Genomic DNA, 18,094 nt, shown 5'->3' with positions numbered 1-18,094 from the left:
AATAATAATAATAATAATACAAAATATCTTGTCAAAAATCGTATGTCGATATGCGACATTTTACTGTGACAAAAACATTTAATTTATATATTTATTTCATTACAATTATTTTTTCATTTTTATTTTTTTACTGTACATCAAAGCCAAACGACTGCAGAACATCAAAGCTGTAAAATTTGGACACACTTTATTCCCCTTTATTTACAAGGAAAAGAATATATACAATCGCCGTGGAAGGGAAACGTTGAGCCTTTATCTTAGAGTGCGTTTGGTTTATACACCACAGTTGCCCGGTGATGCTGAATTCTCCGCGCGGAATCCACAGCAGCGGTCAAACAACACCCACCCGCCCTCGTCCTTATACTGGTCCGTCCTGGTGAGGAAAACAGGCGCAACGTCTGCGGTAAACGCGAACGCTGATTGGTCGAACCCTTTCGCGTCCATACACTGGGAGAGAGATTGTCCGTCAGTCAGCTGGAAGCTCGAAGAAAATAACAGTTGCCCTGTGTTTATCTGTCAGGATTCTTTTTGGGAGGGGGGGACCTGACGATATTAGCTTCGATTACCCCTTAACATCGCGATAAAAAAAAAACAACAACATAAAACCGCAACCCCTCTTGGCTGTGTGGATCGTTTTAACTCAACGCAAAGCGACCATGTAACGTCGTATGCGACGCACCGTTGTTCAAAACGACAGGTAAGTCGGCTAACGTTAGCCGATAACCGGAGAGGGGTTACTGGGCAAAGCTAGTGAGCTTAGCCTCGCTCGTAGCAGCTTTGTGGGAACGGCAAACACAGTATCGCGGTTATTTCGTGGCTGTTTATTTCATTTATGCAACACACAATACTAACTTTGTCCGACCCCCCACTCTCTCTGTACGCAAGTTTTCTCGTAGCTCAGCCGGCTAACACCGGTCTCAAAAGCTAACGTTACCCCCCCCGCCCCCCAACCCCCCCTCTACCTGTTTCGTCTCCAAGGTGACGTCGGATGTTGTTCCATCCATCCGTCCGTCTGCTTTACTCCTCCGCTTCCTTTTTGGTGGCTGTTGTGAATGACTCAGCCGGCGGGGCTCCGTGCCTGCCGGCGCCGAGACTAAGACAGTAAGAGTAGGACAGGAGGAGGAGGAGGAGAGCGGCGGGGAACCCCAACAACCCAACCCCCCCAGAAGAGGAGATGTCAAAGCGGGGATGCCTCGGCTCGGACACCGCTGTGTAGTCGAGGGTGGACCACACCGACTTTACCGGCGCCAAACTACCCGTGACACATATATGGATGGTGGGGTCGCAGCAGCAGCAGCAGCAGCATGCCCACCCCCTCAACCACCACTATCGCACCCGCGGCCGGAGGGGACGAGGAGCCCGTGTCTGCTGTTGTCGCCGCCACCACTTCCGGCCCTCCTTCCGCCGCCCCGGGCTTCCACTTCATCCCGGCTTTCTGCCTGGGTGTGGTGGCGGCGGTGGTGTTCCAGCTGGCCTGGGGAGGCCTGACTCTCACCTCCTTCTTCTTGAAGCTCTTCGTCTACGTGACGTTCGCGCTGCTCTGCTTCCTGGCCGGCAGCTTCGTGCTGCTCGTCCGCAAGAGCCCGCTCAGAGTCAGCCGCTTCGACCGCTGCCGCAGGCAGTCGGCGGTGCAGCGGGACTTGTACAACAAGCTCATGGTGAGGATCTCATGGCGCGCGCGCACGCACACACACACACACACACACACACACACACACACACACACACACACACACACACACACACACAACAAATCTCCTATTGTGTTAGGTTACAATTAGAACCAACTGATGGGCTCAGCGATTAATCCTCCAAATCTTCAAGGCGTACACATTGGACATGACTGCACATCTATCTATCTGTCTATCTATCTATCATCCATCTATCTATCTATCTATCTATCTATCGTTCTATCTATTTATCTATCGTTCTATCCATCTATCTATTTATCCATCCATCACTTATCCTTCTTTTGTCATTTGCGTTTCATTCTCTCAGAAGTTTCCTCTCGCTTCGACCTTTCCTCTTCCTCCTCCTCCTCCTCCTCCTCATCTGCCTCCTCCGCCTCTTCGTCCCCGTCCTCTCGGATCGTCACCGTGTTGATCTATAATAAATGAGGCAGAGTCATGCTGCTGGATTTAGACGCACTCAAAACACTCACAAACGCACCGCCGCCACACAGAGTCGCACGGTGAAATGCTCGCACGTTTCCAATTAATTCTTCCAAGGACATCGGTGACCTTTTTAACCTGCGGCTGGCGGGGATGGGCGACACTGGGGGATCTCGGTATCGGCCCGATACTGAGTGGATACAGGGCTAGTATCGCCGATAACGATAGTGATACTTTTTTTTTTACTTGAAATGTCGTGATCACTGAACAGTTTAGTGATTTTTGCGTTTTGTTTGTTGATTGTGATCACTGTGAAACACAGCACAAACATTTTAACTGTATATGATAAATGATAAATTAATTCCCCTTGTACCACACCCAGTTGTTTAAGAAAAGAGTCACTTGTGCAAAATAAGACAAAAAAAAGCACAAACGCAACAAAAATATTAACCTAATAAAGTCAACAAGGTAACAAAAACCTCCCATTACTCAGTTATGAGTGAAAATAAAGTCAGGTTGAGAGAGAGAGAGAGAGAGAGAGAGAGAGAGAGAGAGAGAGAGAGAGAGAGAGAGAGAGAGAGAGAGAGATGCTGTTCACTGAGACATCGAGAAGAGAACCTGCAACAAAAATGAAGCAAGTATTGATCCACTACCAATACTGACCTCGGTACCGATACGATATTCAACATCATATTCTGCCTTCAGATCGATACGCCCGGCCCCTGCTGTCCCAAATGTGCTGTGACAAATATCCGCTCGCCGTGTCCGACACAGTTTCAAGCATTATTAGACACGCGCTGTTTTCAACGCTCCTTTTTTAGATACGACCGCAGCTCTTTGATTTTCCACGCAGTGACGCTGTGACGGAAGCCAAAGAGACGCTCGCTGACGGGAGGTTTCTTGGTTTTTTCCCCGCAGGGCCGCTTCTTGATGCCGCTTCATGAGTCGAGCCAGAGCAGGAGGGTGGTGGTGTCGCACAACGTGGACAAGGCTCTGAGGGAAGGTAACGGACCACGATTTATCCCCCATTAACTCTGTGTTTCCTTCACACGGCTGCAGAACGCAGTGCTGCGTTTCCATGACAAGTTTTTCACAAAATTAAAGCCATATTTTGAAAATTTCCATTGCCATTTGCACTGAACGGTGCAAAGCGCATACCTGTAATTCTCGTCAAAGCTCGTCCAGCGAGAGCCCACTTTGAGGAGGATGGAGGGAGAAAACATTTTGCGATGTACCTCCATATGGATACGTCTGAAAAAACACCTCACGAGAGTTTCAGAACTTTATTAGGTTTTTTTTTTCATCACGGCATTAAGGTTCTGTCCACTTCTTGGATTCGTGGAAACCGCAGCTGCTGAAACAGTGGAGCGAAATCAGTGGAAGGAATCGGTTGCCGAATCAAGCGTAGAAAATAATCTGGCGGTCACCCGTCGGAAATATCTTCCTCACTTTATCAGAGGCCTTGAGATAATTCCACAACGTTACGCGGTCGTTTTCGCCTTGCTGCGCTGGCGTTGCGGTGCCACCAGTTTGTCATGTGAGCGACGTTCCCCTAAATCAAGGCGGTCCAGTCAGTGTGGGCTGCAGTTTGGACGGTGAGATGCTGCAGATTAATCGCCCAGCAGTTGACTTCTCCTTTTCGTCACGGCTGATGTTCTATTATGTAGAGTTTTAACATTCAATGAAGAAAAACTAAGCTTGTGTTCTCCATTGGAGAAAAGTTATTATTGTAGGTTAAATGAGGAAAAGTAGAAGAGGAAAACAATAATTTTTTCGAGATGTATTCTACGCTGAAATTGTGGTTTTCTTTACATTTTTATTTTCTTACTGCAGTGTGAATAACAATAACTAGTGAATAATTGTGACTTTTCAGAAAGAGTGAAAGCAGTTTCTCCTCTTCTGACTGATGAGATGAACAAACTGATCCGAGCGTCTCCGTCAGACCTGTTTTTTTTTTTTTTTTTTTTTAAGAAAATCACTCACAGCTTCTGCTTTTTGGAGAAAAAAACAAAAAACCAAAACTGCTGACTGACGGAACTTTGCATCCGTCACTCTGACCTATCGGGGATCTCTCGCACTCATGGTGGATTGCAACATTTGCAGAGGCGCACGTGCTCTCCGGCGGAGACACGCAGTCAGTGGAGCAGCACGTCTGGCTGCCGAGTAACAGATGGCCCTGGGATTTGTGTGTGTTTATGTGTGTGTGTGTGTGTGTGTGTGTGTGTTTGTGTGTGTTTCACTTGTTCCCAGTGTGTTTGATGAACATTTTGGACATCGGCCGTACTGTTTTTTTCTTTGTTTTTTTGTTTTTTTAGCTATAAGGTTTATTTTTGTTGTCTAGAATGTTTTCTAGTCTTGCGGTGGTGGGAAAAAAGTTTCCGGACACCTCATGCATGCAATAGAATCAGTCTGAAGTCTCCGCATGCGGCACGCGCACTGTTCCGTCCAGCTCAGAACTGTGATGTTTCAGCAAGATGACTTGACTTGCAACACATCCGGAGTACTGCAATTTAGTTTTCTTATTTTACAATAAACAACCAAATAATAACCATTTGTTTTTTGCCTCTGATGCAGCCAAACCATTCGAAACACGCACACACAAAAAAAAATATTTTAATGTGTAATGAGATTAAAATTTAAAGGTCCGGTGTGTAAAATTTGGTCTGATTTATATATTTTTTTTATATGGGTAAAAGCTTAATATATAAAAATATATATCATGGGATCTGTGGAAAACGTGTGCTTTAATGTCAAGTTGGAAATGAACCACAGCGTTGAAGCTCCACAGTATTTCGCTCTTTTTTAAAAATGACTCTGAAAACACTGAGAAAATGGATGAAATCCAGCTACTTTATGACTGAATGACTGTTAATATAATTTCTTCAAGTTGGGCCGGCCGGATTAAAAAGCTTAACGGGCCGCACTATGGACCCTGGACCGCAGTCTGTCGTCTAAACCTCTTGTTTGTCCCAAGAAAAATAATATTGTTTTTTGCATAGACACAGGAAAATCTAGCAGAATATGTACAGAATTGAGATTTTCTATCCAGCTGCAAAGCGTTCACCTTCACCGCATTCATTGTTCATGGTTCCCCCCCCCCCCCCCACCCCAGTCTTTGACTACGCCTACAGAGACTACATCCTCTCCTGGTACACCCCGCTGAGCCACGACGAGGGCCAGCTGCACTCCATGCTGTCCGACGACTGGCGCCAGGTGATCGGGCAGCTGCGGTCCCGGCTCGCCGACATCGACGTGGTCAACGTGGTGTGCTACGACATCATCCGCATCCTCCACACGCACTTCACCGACCTCAAGGCGGCGTCTGCGAGGTGAGCGAGACAAGCAAACTTGTGCGTCCGGAGCTTCCACAATCCAACTGAAGAGTGTTGAGGGATGAATCGTTTCTTTCGGAGCCGGATTGCGATAATAAAAGAAAGTCAATCTTAGCGAGCCAATAATTCATAGTCGACACCTTGAAGTGGCTTTTTTTCATGATAGATTTGGCCATGTGAAACCCTTTAATTCTATTCCATTCTGTTCTCTGTGGCTCTGAGCCCTGCTTCTTCTTCTTCTTCTTCTTCTTCTTCCTCTTCCTTTGTGTTTCCCGCCGCCAGGCCGGAGGAGTGCTCTCGACCGTTCCCTCTGCACCCCTGCCTGGTCAGCGCCGACTCGGAGCAGGCCTTCCTCCGCTCCATCGCCAGAATTCTGCTGCTGTGCCTCCTGCCGCAAAAGGACGCCAGGTCACACACACTACGCTGCTGCCTCACAGAAGTCATCACTACCAAAGGTACATTTTCGGGAGGAGCTGCGCGCCCATTCCGCCTCTCCTCGGAACGCGCTGAGCTCGCGCGAGCTCCTGGGGTGCTGAATACGGTCGTCGCACGTTAGAGAATTGCTTTGATGTCGTTGCGTTGTCCGCAGATGTTCTGCTATTCGAACAACAACCAGCGCCGTCGTCGTCGTCGTTTCCAAGCTGTTACGGGAACAGACGGAATGCAATCAGACGACATTCCCTGCCGCCCCTGAGGCGAGAGAATTCTTTGCGTTCGATTGGGTTTTGGGAAAAGAAAAATTCCAACCCCGCTGAAACGGAATGAAATTCCATCCGGAATGAGCCCGTCTATTCCGGATGAGGTGTTCACATGGAGCTTTTGTGTTCGCCTTTGGACATATAAAGTGATTCCTTTTGGAATATTAGGTTGAATTTTCTGAATTTGGATTGAATGTTTGAATATTCTTTATTGCCATCAAACATGGTGCGTGACAAAATTGCAGCAGCGTCCTCTGTGAAGTGCGTCGGTTCCCAGCGAATCCAGCTATTCACAAGCAGCAGTTGAGATAATTGTAATTAATTCAAGATCAAAGATGATTAATTCAGAATATTGCCCCGAGGAGACCAGCAGTTCATACAATGAAGTTCGGTACTCATCCCCTCAGTACGGGAACACATATGGAATTGCAGTATGTTTTCCATGTGGGCCTCATTCTGCAGCCTCCGCTGCTGCAGCTGCTGCTTGTGGTCGGATCGTCGCCGACACTCCAGGATGCAACAGGAGCCCCGGCCACTTCAAGTGTCCATGTTCAGTGGAGTGGCCTTCCAGCCTTTTTCCACCGCTCTTGTTTCATGACACCCACTCATCCGCCATCTAATTAATGCCAGTAATTACCCCCCACCCCACCCGACCCCCTCCACTCCTCGTCTCCTGCTTTCCCTGTCTCAGAAATCCATGCAGGGGATAATTTGGTTCATATCCACTCCAGCTAAACGGGTAAAAAGACAACGGTCACGTCGGGAGGCTTTTGGCAGCGTTGCCGCCGTGCAACCTGACGTCAACCTGACGTCCCCCCTAATTGCATCAAATTACATTAGAACAAACCTTTTAAGCACAAGGTCGATGTTGCAGAAGATGACTCTAAAAAAATAAGGACCTTTTTTATATGTCGTCTTTTGAGCCTGCCAGGGTTTTTTTTTTTGGGGGGGGCGGGGGGAAACAAAAATGCAGCATAATGTTGCTAATTAAAAAAAATTTGAAACGCTGTTTATTTTGGTGCAGCCACCAACATTGATGCTGCACGTTGCCCTGTAGTTGCATCCAGCTCAGAACTGGATGTTTCAGCAAGATGACGTCCAAAGTACAAGAAGTGCAAGCATTTAGTTTTCCGGTGTCGTCTTAGTCACAATAAACAACAACATAATTTGATTTTTTTTTTTGTTTGCCTCTGACGCGGCCAAACCCTTTGAAACACGCAAGACAAATTTCATGACGACATTTGGAACTGTGCAAAAAAAATGTTGAGGGCGCCTCACATCTTTTTCTTACATCGCTGCACGCGGTTGACCGATTCTGTCGGAAGTGATCGGCGCCCGCTTGAGTCGAAACACCGCGGCTTCACATTCCTGTTGGATTTGTGTGTGTCTCTCTGCCCGCCAGTGTTGAAGCCTTTGGTGGACGTGCTGAGCGACCCGGACTCAATCAACAGGATGCTGCTGTCTCAGCTGGAGCAGAGGGAGCAGCAGGCCGAGCAGCAGAAGAAAGCCTACACCTACGCTGCCTCCTACGAAGACTTCATCAAGCTGATATCAACCTCTGCCGATGTCAATTTCCTCAAACAACTCAGGCACGACGCCGACCGCTCACTCACACACGCACTCACACGCGCACACGCAAGACATTTTCCCTTACGTCTACTGCAAACGACCCAGGTGCACATTCTGAAACGAGCGATGCAACATCTTGCGTGCAATGTTGTTTACTCATAAAGGAGGAGGAGTGGGTGGAGGTGAGAAGTGTTGCCCTCCTTCAACCGATTAGTGTTGAACAGTAAAGCCAGCTTGCTGTGTAGTATAACATAGGACATGAGATACTCAGATGTACTTAACACATTGTGATAATAAGTATTCATCAACAAATAGATCTGTTTAATTGCCCTTTGTGTAGACTCCTCTTTTTTGCTTAGGGTGCACAGGCCACTGTAGCTCACTGGCAAGCTTGGGAGGGGGACGCAGGGTGAAAGAGGCAACAATGTAAAACGTAACCACTTGCGGTCGCTGTTTCTTCTTCAAAATCTCCTGATGTTGCACTTTTCATCCTTTAAACTGGTAGAGAGGATTTGAAAAGTTTTAACGTTAAAGGTCAACATGAAAGTGGGACCTTTTCAACTCTTACAATGATGTGTACATGTGGACAAAAGGCTGAAGATGGAGCACTTTTGATAAACAATAAAGTCCGCAGTGTGAATGGGGCTGACGGAGATGGTTCCTGGAATAGTCAATATTGCACGCGTGCTTAAATGTAAAGCAGACAGGACCACGCACCAGCCAGTTTGCTCTTGGTCATGTTACCATGGGAATAGACGGATCTTAGTGTGGCGCTCATCAGGATCAATAACCAACTCGTTAATACTCCTCCTTGTATACGTTCTCAAACTGCCCTTCCCCCCCGCTCTTGCTGCTTACCGTGGGTCTGACTCATGTCACAGTAATCACGCGTGAAGTGAAACCAGTTGTCACGTCGCGCCGCCGTCTCACCTTCAGCACGGGTGACTCAGTGGCCCCTCAGACAGCCAGTTAATCCTTTTTTTTATCCAGTGATCGCTGTCGACTGCGTGCCGAAAGTCACCGTGTCCCCTCTGTGTCTCCCTCCCTCCCTCCCTCCCTCTGCAGGTATCAGATCGTGGTGGAGATTATTCACGCCACCACCATCAGTAGCCTGCCTCAGCTCAAGAAGCAGCAGAAAGGTACCAAGTTCTCAGCAGCACATATATATACATATGTATATATATATATATATATATATATATATATATGCTGCATACTATATGTGTATATACATATGTATGTATATGTATATGTATATATATATATATATATGTATATATATATGTATATATATATATATGTATATATATATATATATATATATATGTACATATGTATTTATATATATATATATATATGTATATATATATATGTATATGTATGTATATGTATGTGTATATATATGTATGTATATATATGTATATATGTATATATATATATGTAAATGTATGTATATATATATATATATGTGTGTGTATATGTATATATATGTGTGTATATGTATATATATATGTATCTATATACATATATATATGTATATGTGTATATATATATATGACTATATATGTATATATGTATACATGCAGTCATGTGATCAACAACGAGTTGACGCTGCACTAAAAGGATCGACTTAGCACAGTAAGAGTGATGAGTCCACCAGTCGGTTCAACTCCAGCTATCAGCAGAAAGTATTGATGAAATATTACAGACATGTTGTTTTGGCAGCCAGCAGCCAGCAGCCACTCAGCTGACTTATTGTTGACTGGGGTTCGTGTTTAAATCATTACCTGTCTGCTTACATATTCTATCTTTGAAAATATAATTAATAGGCCACAGATGAAAACCTTCTTGCTTGTGTTCTTACCGAGAATCTAATTGTAGACGCCTTAAGTTCTGTGTTTTATTCAACTCATGAAAAATGTAAAAGTCTTTGCAAAGTCTCTTCTTCCGCTTCTTTCAAGTTAGACTCCATTAAAATGAAAACAGCAGACTTTCTGCGCTCTGAAAATGACAGGCTTGTCATGAAGGTGTGCAAAAAAAAAAAAAAGACAGAGCTCTGTCCTAAAAATACCTCAGTTAATCACCGCCTGTCAAGACAGATGGGTCTCCTCAGTCTTGACGACGCTCTCGATTCCTCTCTCCACCAGAGCGAAAAGGTAAAGAGTCAGCAGCCATGAAGGCAGACCTGCTCAGGGCCAGAGATATGAAACGCTACATCAATCAGCTCACCGTTGCTAAGAAACAATGCGAGAAGCGGATCCGTCTGCTCGGAGGGCCAAACTACGAGAACAGCGAGGAGGGAGGGGCCGAAGACGCCGATGAGCTTCAGAGTCAGAGGGTGAGACGGCGCCGCGTTTCCCCGGAGCGGCGTGAAAAGGTTGCGAAGCTCCAGGTTGTCTTTCATGAAAAGCCTTTGTCATTTTCTCCCCCCTCAGATCCTCCAGTTTGATGAGATCCTGTGCAACCCGGGCTACAGGGAGCATTTCAGGGTTTACATGGAGCGGGTCGACAAGAGGGCTCTCATAAGCTTCTGGGAACTGGTGGAAACGTTGAAAACTGCCAACAAGGTGATGCAGCCTCATTGTTGTCAGCAAAACGGTGACGCTTCTTCTTTGTGCACTGTCGCTAAGTACGCAACAAAAGTAGAAACGCAGCGTTGCCCAATGACGCCTCCCTTGCTCTTGCAAGATCGCCAGCAGTGGCGATGAGGTTAAAAAAAGGTGAAAAGAGTTCACGAGTAACTCGTCATTTGTTTTTTTTCCTTCCGTGGTAGAATGAGGTGCCCCAAATCGTCGGTGAAATCTACCAGAAGTTCTTCGTGGAGAGCAGGGAGATTCCGGTGGAGAAGGTTCTCCTCAAGGAGATCCAGCAGAGCCTCGTGGGGAACAGAGGAACCCAGGTTTTTGTGCGGCTGCAGGAGCAGGTTTGTGCCGTTCTGTCATCGCAAACTAACTGTTCGCCGGGCCAGAGGAGAAAGCAACTCACGGATTGCATTAAAAGATGGACGGAGCTTCAGGTTTCAAAAAGGAGGCCGATGCGGCAAATACCGAAAACCTGCATTCTACCGTTTGGCCAGCAGGAGCCGCCACAGTTGGTGGCGAAAACGGTGACTGTCAACGTGGAAAGGAGCCCAGAATTCATCCCTTTATAAACTGTTAAGAATTCCAATGATGATTTGGTCTGATTTTGAGTGAAAATTGCAATGAAGTTGTGTTTGCGGCTAAAGTTTAGTCGCCAACTGCGGTCGGCTGCACGAGTGTTCGCTCACCTCCCGTCCCGCTCACACATACAAATATGGAATCTTCCCGGTTTCAGAATGGACTGGAAAGTCAAGATGGCGCTGACAGTTACTGTTACGATGAGAAAAAGTCAGGTTTTGGTGTTGCCATAGTAGGATTGGCGAAGGGAGGGAGGGCGTGCAAATGAGTGCATCCAGTGCTCGATGGTGGAAAGAAGGGCAATGCAGAGAATCTGTTTCTTCCACTGCCTCAAAGCCTTCTTTGACGAGCCCCAAACTTTTGTCTTCCTGCAGGTGGCCGAGACGATGCGAGAGCGATACTACCCCTCCTTCCTGGTGTCCGACCTCTACGACCGACTCATCAAGCGAGACGAGCAGCACAGCCAATCGCCGAGTAGCATTGAAGAAAAAGAGGAGGTGACATACGTGCGCAGATAATCGGCGGCAGAGGTGCTCTCAACCCTTTCCAACGGCGGCGTGTACTGACGGAGGTTTTTGTTTTTCCCCACTTGGACAGTGTCAGGGTCTGGACGCCGGGGAGGAGGTGGGCGACGAAGGCAGCAAAGGCATCAACGAGCAGGCGAGCTACGCGGCCACCAAACTCCGCCAGCTCTACGACAAGCTGGAGTACAAGCGGCAGGCGCTGGGCTCCATCCAGAACGCACCCAAGCCTGACAAAAAGGTGACGGAGCGCAATTGAAGTTCAGAATTTCAGAGTTTCTCAGAACCGTTGACTAGTGCTAGCCTAGTAGCAGCAAACTCTGCTAAACTAGAAAACTGGTCTCCACTGATGAATAGCACACTGGCGAACCTGGGAATGAAGTCCAAGGTCCAAAAATTCCGAACCACCCTTTCAAACATGTTGCAATAAATTGCATCTGTGCCTCAGCGCTCTGACAGAATACTAACGCAACTTAACGCGAAACCTTCGATGAAAGAGGCACTGCTCAAAAACTGAGCCCTGCGACTCGATTGGTTGCAGATTGTGAGCAAACTGAAGGAGGAAATCAGCGCCATGGAGAAGGAGCACAGCGAGCTCCAGCAGCACATCACCAGGACCGACTGGTGGTGCGAGAACCTGGGCCACTGGAGGGCGACCATCACGGCCGCCGAGGTAACGAGTTCTCTCCGCCGCCGTCTTTCGTTTGATCGCGCGACGCGTTGGCGGACGCTTCCAAAAATCCGTCCTTCGTTGCAGGCTACGGAAGAAGGCGGAGATACGGCGGCCTGTTACAGCGTGTGCGTCTCTCTCGCCGAGGGAGAGGAGACGGCCAACAGTCGCTGGAGCGTCCAGAGGAAACTGACTGAATTCCAGATGCTGCACCGCAAACTCACGGAGGTAAAAGCGTGGGTTTTCAAAGCCGGAAGCGGTGGCCGGATGCCGTTCCATGCCGTTACAGGCGAAAGATAACGCGGTAGCCGTCGTTGTGCACAAAGCGTTGCGTGAGTTATCTTGGGTATTGATATGCACTTTGGCTGACTGATTATTTTCAATAAAGATGAGCGAGACAGAGGTGAAGTCAAGATAAAAACGTCAGCCGACAATACCAGCAGTGAAAGGTTAATTGTGTAATATTTGGACATTTTGAGAAGAAACGGCGACATCAAGTGGTCACAATTTAGATTGCAGCGCTCTTTCACACCCCCCTCCCTCTCCTGAGCTTGCCAGTGAACTACGGTGGCCCGCGCACCCAAATCTAGATGCCTCGTCCACCTTCTTCTTCGTTGGTTTATTTGAGGATGAGCGTTCAACATGACTACGAAACACGCTGCCGGGTGGGCTGGATTGTCCACACCGGGCTTCCTTAGAAATATGCAAGCGTCGCAAACGACGTCATCTTGCTGAAACCTGCAGCTGTGGGCTGAGCGGAACACTGCAGGAACCAGCATGCGGGTCAATGTTGGTGGCTGCGCTAAAATAAACTGCATTTGGAGACGTGATACAGTGCATCACAAATGCATGAGGCGTCCCAAAACATTTTTCCACCACTCTATGTGCAGATTTGATGACACAAAGCAATTCAATTTTTAAAAAAAAAAAATTAATTTACATGTTACATTATTTGAGTAAACCATCATTTTTTCAATGATCTGATCCCAATCTCTGGTCCGCTCTCTCGGGTCCCGCTCAGTGTTTTCCGTCGCTGAAGAAACTGCAGCTGCCGTCCCTCAGCAAACTTCCCTTCAAATCCATCGACCAGAAATTCCTCGACAAGAGCAAAACGCAGCTCAACGCCTTCCTCCAGGTAAACACACACACACACACACACACACACACACACACACACAAATAGTTTGCTCTTATAATAGAAATATTAGAAAAGTGGGTGAGACCTCCAGGTCTCCATATTGACGGAACTCCATGTGTGTTTGCAGCGTCTGTTGACGGATGAGCGACTGTGCCAGTCAGAAGCTCTCTACGCGTTCCTCAGCCCATCTCCAGAGCATCTCAAGGTGCACCTGCCTTTCACACATCTGGCCTTGTCATACGTTACACAACGACGTACAGCGTGGTTAATGGAAAGAGTGGGGGAAAAAAAAAAAAAGAAGTCATATTTAGCATTTGTTTGATGATTTTAGATTTTAACGAAAGATTTTTTTGGACCATTCTGAAGGTTGGGTTTGATTGCTCAGTGATTTGTTTGATCTCCAAGGTGATGTCAATCCAGAAGAAATCCTCTTTCTCTCTGGCCTCCTTCCTGGAGAAGCTGCCTGGAGATTTCTTCTCTCATACTGAGGTAAGTCACTGTTTCGTTTAGGTGGGTGAAGCCTGATCGCACTAGTATATCCAGCATTCCCACCAGGCAGTCATTCATATTTTCCAGGATGTTAAGTTTGCTCCTGCGTCACATTATGATAAATAAAAAACTGATACAAACTGCGTTGTGTTGCGTCCAATAAAATGTTTTAAAGCACGTCAGTGTTTTGTACACGTCGCCAACCATTGCAGAAAGTGTTGATTTTTTTCTCTGTTATGCCCTTAAGCACGTGTCAGTCAGTAAACAATCTTAATGTATAGAGCACTCTTCAAACAGACATGACACGGCAAAATTTCACTAAGCAGACACTGAAAAGTGGTGCAAAGGTTAAAATAATACAATCTGAACTCAGGCACTCAGTTCACTGCTTGTTTTTTAATTGTTAAAGAATAAATAAATAAATAAATAAAATAGCGCACACATTTTCAGAATTTACAGGACGGCTCAACAGTGAAGTCCGTGTCAGTCGATTCGCTTGCTTGTCCTCGTTTTCCTCCCTGAAAATGAAAACGGATTCCTGCCGCGTCGGATGAATTGCCTCGTCCTTGCATTGAGCAGGAAGACAATTGTCAGTCCATTGTACGCTCGGCACTCGGCACTTGTAATCAATATTTAATTTGCGACTCAACGGGAAAATGAACGCCGCGAGTGAGATGAACAATGGGGCTGTGATGGCTGAGGCGCCGGTGGGATCATAAAGAGTGGACACAATAAAGCAGGGCGGAACAAAACAGCCGACGGCACGTCGAGGGAAACGTTACATTGAAAGCGAATCGCGTCTTTAGAATTTGAAGTGACACTGCATAAACCAGGGGAGTGAATACTGAGCACGGCTCTCTGTCATGTGATAGGTCATTAAATACACATCTAGGTACACAGGTTGCATCACTAGATACAAGTTAGCTTTGGCCCTGAAATCCTAACTCTAACCTCGAACCCCTAACCACGACCTCTGCTGTGTGCCATTGATGCGGACAGGAGGAGGCTGACGACGACAGCGACCTCTCCGACTACGGCGACGAGGGCGACGGCAGGAGAGACGCCCTGGCTGAACCCTGCTTCATGCTCATCGGGGAAATCTTTGAACTCAGAGGAAGTGAGGGAACGCGCTTCCTCATGCACACACGGTCGCACATCAATGTGTGTTTGTCTGCGACTTACCTTCTCCTTCTGCCCCCCCCCCCCCCAACCCCCCTCTCCCGTGTCCCCCGCAGTGTTTAAGTGGGTGAGGAAAACTCTAATTGCACTAGTCCAGGTGACATTTGGACGAACTATCAACAAGTAAGTTGCATCAACCATCAATTTGATTTTGACATGAATTCCAAGGGCACCAAAAATAGTTCAGACGCACACTTTGGATGTGTGTGTACCCCCTGGCCAGTAGGGGTCGCAGTCACTGTTGACTCACCTCTCTAGTTTATTGGTTGCCAGAATGATTAGGCAGTAGCCAACTCTTAATTTAAATAATCAATATCATGAACATTTTTAGACTTAATGCATCATTTTCTAACATAATAAATGCTCTGTTCTGTTTTTCATCTCTAAAAAAAAAAAATCACTCATTCTGTGCCTTTCTAAAAAGTCAGTGGATGTATTTTTTCAGCGTATGTGTTTTCTCCAAATTGTTGTGCGTAGCGCCGTTAGTAGCACTGAAGCTTGTTGGACGTATTAAAGTCGTAATATGATGCATCACTTGTCAAACACAGAACCTCTCGTGCTGTTGCAGTGCTGCAGCATCACAGTCATCGACTTAATTGTGCCTGCAAAACAAAAAAAAAAGAAGTCTTTTTTGGCTTTGGCTGTGTTCCCTTGAATGAGTTTGGTTTGCTCCGGATAAGATGCACAGTAATCTAAGGTCAACACCTGCGTCGCCTTCTTTCAGACAGATCCGGGACACGGTCAACTTGATCTTCTGTGAGCAGATGCTGGTGTGTTACATAACCGTGTTCAGAGACACGTTCTGGCCCTTCGGGAAGTTGGCCCCTCACGTAAAGGTCCGAACGGACAGCGAACGCAGTGAAACCAAGGAACGTGCACAGCAGAAACTTCTGGACAATATCCCAGGTAGGACACGGACGCAGTCGGTGAAGAGCTTGAAGGTCCAGTGTGTCAATGTTCGGCCTGATTTATGATTTGTCTATTGGTAAAAAGTTAACATAGTGCCTATAGATACATGAATGAAAGTGTATAATCACAGTACAATAAAAGTAATTTGGGTTTCCTATTGTTAGAGTGGTTCTCATGTATATACTACATATAACAATATATTTGTAAGGAAGCCTGGTGTGGACAATCGAGCTCGCCTGACGGTCTGTTTCGTAACAAGGGCGAACGCTCGCGTCCTCAAATAAACCAATGAAGAAGAAGGCGGACGAGGTATCCAGTTTTGGGTGTGCAGGTGACCGTAGTTCACTGGCAAGCTTGGGAGCGGGAGGGGGAGAGAGAGAGTGAAAGACGCTTGCAATCTTAAATGTAACCACTTGATGTCGCCGTTTCTTCTTCAAAATCTCCAAATGTTACACGCGTCACCTTTAAATGAGTGAAACGTGGATCATTTCGCTTTTTGATTGTGTGGCACTCTGCTTCCTTGTCAGATGCGCTAGCGAATTTAGTCGGCCAGCAGAACGCCCGCAATGGAATTATCAAGATCTTCACCGCCCTGCAGGAGGCAAATGCCAACAAACATCTTTTATATGTAAGGGTAACTAACTGCTTTCCCATTGGAGCAAATGTTGCAGCCTTTGAGCTAGCGTGTAGCCGAGACCTAATAATTGACTCATCGCTTCCTTTTAGGTTTTGATGGAAATGTTACTGAAGGAGCTGTGCCCTGAACTCAGCGCAGAAGTGGACAACATGTGAAGCTGCACGCTCTCAGAATCTCACAGACCTCACAGCAGCAGGCCGAAGACAAACTGCCAAGCTAGCCGGGGAAACACTGCCGCTTCGCCTAAAGACTGAGACAGGGAGCCACTGCGTGGGTCCGAACTGGGACACGTTCTGACTCTGGTTTTAAAACGCTGCTGTGTAAAAAATGCTGGAGCAACGGCAGACCAAAAGAAGCCAAACTTTGACTTTGGTAGCAGTTCAAATGGCAGTTGTACTGCCTGATAGGGGAAGGGGGTTTGGGAGTGAGGGCACAGGGTTCTTCTCGAAACAGGCAGTCGTCTTATTAGACGTCTTATTGTAGCCCAATCACTGAACAAATTGTATTTTTGAGACATTGTGGCCATGTCTGCATTTTGTTTTTTTTGTATTTCAATAGCACTGAAACATGAAGTCTGTACCACAGCAAACTAAACCTTTTGTTCCTGTGCAAATCATGGCAGTCTATCGGTTACATACCAGGTTTAAAAAAAAAAAAAAAAAAAAAGTCAATGGCTTGATTGGTTTTCAGTTTGAAGAGCTGAAAATCAATAAGCTTTGATGAAGTGCGGCGAAGGCAGTTTACATTCCTGTCTTGGCAGTGAGAGTGCGATTCATTGCCCACGGACCTCTCAACATTCCTCCTACAAACAAACAAACCTGAGCAACAACACTTGTGTTTTGTGATTCTTGTAAAGGCTTATCATTGTGCAATATAATGTCATGTAAAAGTCATTGTGATGATTTATTTATGATTATTGATAGATTTTATTTTTACCAAAAAAAAAAATGTTTAGAGCATTTATATAAGCAATAAATTCCAAAACAGTGTTGTTTGCGTCTTGCTCTTTTAAAACCTAAGTGATGTTGTCGTTTTAACAAGGATTTTTGCAGTTGGAGGAGATATCAGAGCCACCATATAGCATATATCTTAGTACTATATACAAGCTGAAATCTGCTCCAACTGCAAAATAGGTTGGCACTGTTTTCTAAGCGCGTTTCCTCCCATATTTTTCCTTGTACATGAATGCAACATGTGTTCTCGACAGACTGGTCTGAGCACCATAGCTCAGTCCCATGGGATGGGTGTGAGTGTAGGCATGGACACACAATTTCCAAACAAACCGGCACCTAAGCAAAGCTGGAGACAGAAAACGATTTGTCCACGGGCAGGAAGTGCAGCATTGAATTTCAAAATAACAGCACAGTATGTCCCTTCGTCAAATTTTTTGCAAAAGACAAGTGAAGGGTGAGAGGCCTAGCTGCTTTCCTGCTAGGCCTCCACCACAAACAAAATAAAGCAAATTACCGCCTATAAACGCATATAATCTAGTCCAGGAAATCGAAGTGATATTTCCTTGTAAATATTTGTCTACTTTTTTCTTCCTATCGACGCCAAACACGGTGGTTTACAACATTTGTACGGACACTACCACGTAAGAAAAGTATTTATTGCTTTATTTTGACATTGAAAACCGGACGTAGTGGAGCGTTACAAGAGTCGTGCGGTAGCGGGTTCAAAAAA

At 46.2% G+C, this 18,094-nt stretch overlaps 1 protein-coding gene across 2 annotated transcripts; it reads left to right on the top strand.

The window, feature by feature from the left end:
- The first annotated feature begins 214 nt into the window (after positions 1–214).
- snx25 (sorting nexin 25) lies at positions 215–17,400 on the top strand. 2 transcript variants are annotated; one of them, XM_076048056.1, is made up of 22 exons: positions 215–366; positions 979–1,658; positions 3,030–3,114; positions 5,224–5,440; positions 5,726–5,898; positions 7,544–7,730; positions 8,776–8,849; positions 9,858–10,048; positions 10,146–10,277; positions 10,484–10,633; positions 11,243–11,365; positions 11,466–11,630; positions 11,931–12,062; positions 12,147–12,287; positions 13,081–13,194; positions 13,325–13,402; positions 13,603–13,686; positions 14,686–14,803; positions 14,922–14,988; positions 15,590–15,771; positions 16,302–16,402; positions 16,501–17,400. In XM_076048056.1, exons 2-22 carry the CDS (start codon positions 1,305–1,307, stop codon positions 16,564–16,566), a joined length of 2,934 nt encoding a protein of 977 aa, XP_075904171.1. In that variant the 5' UTR covers positions 215–366; positions 979–1,304; the 3' UTR covers positions 16,567–17,400. The 2 variants fall into 2 exon arrangements, with proteins under 2 accessions (XP_075904171.1, XP_075904169.1); XM_076048054.1 differs by lacking the exon at positions 215–366 and adding an exon at positions 437–697.
- Positions 17,401–18,094: the final 694 nt, after the last annotated feature.

This window comes from Nelusetta ayraudi, unplaced genomic scaffold, assembly GCF_046127955.1.
Source record: "Nelusetta ayraudi isolate G7.1 ecotype Tasmania unplaced genomic scaffold, CSIRO-AGI_Nayr_v1 ptg000097l, whole genome shotgun sequence".
NCBI classification, from domain to species: Eukaryota; Metazoa; Chordata; class Actinopteri; order Tetraodontiformes; family Monacanthidae; genus Nelusetta; species Nelusetta ayraudi.
The sequence above is the reverse complement of the archived record's forward strand: the minus strand, read 5'-3'. Positions and strand labels throughout refer to the sequence as shown.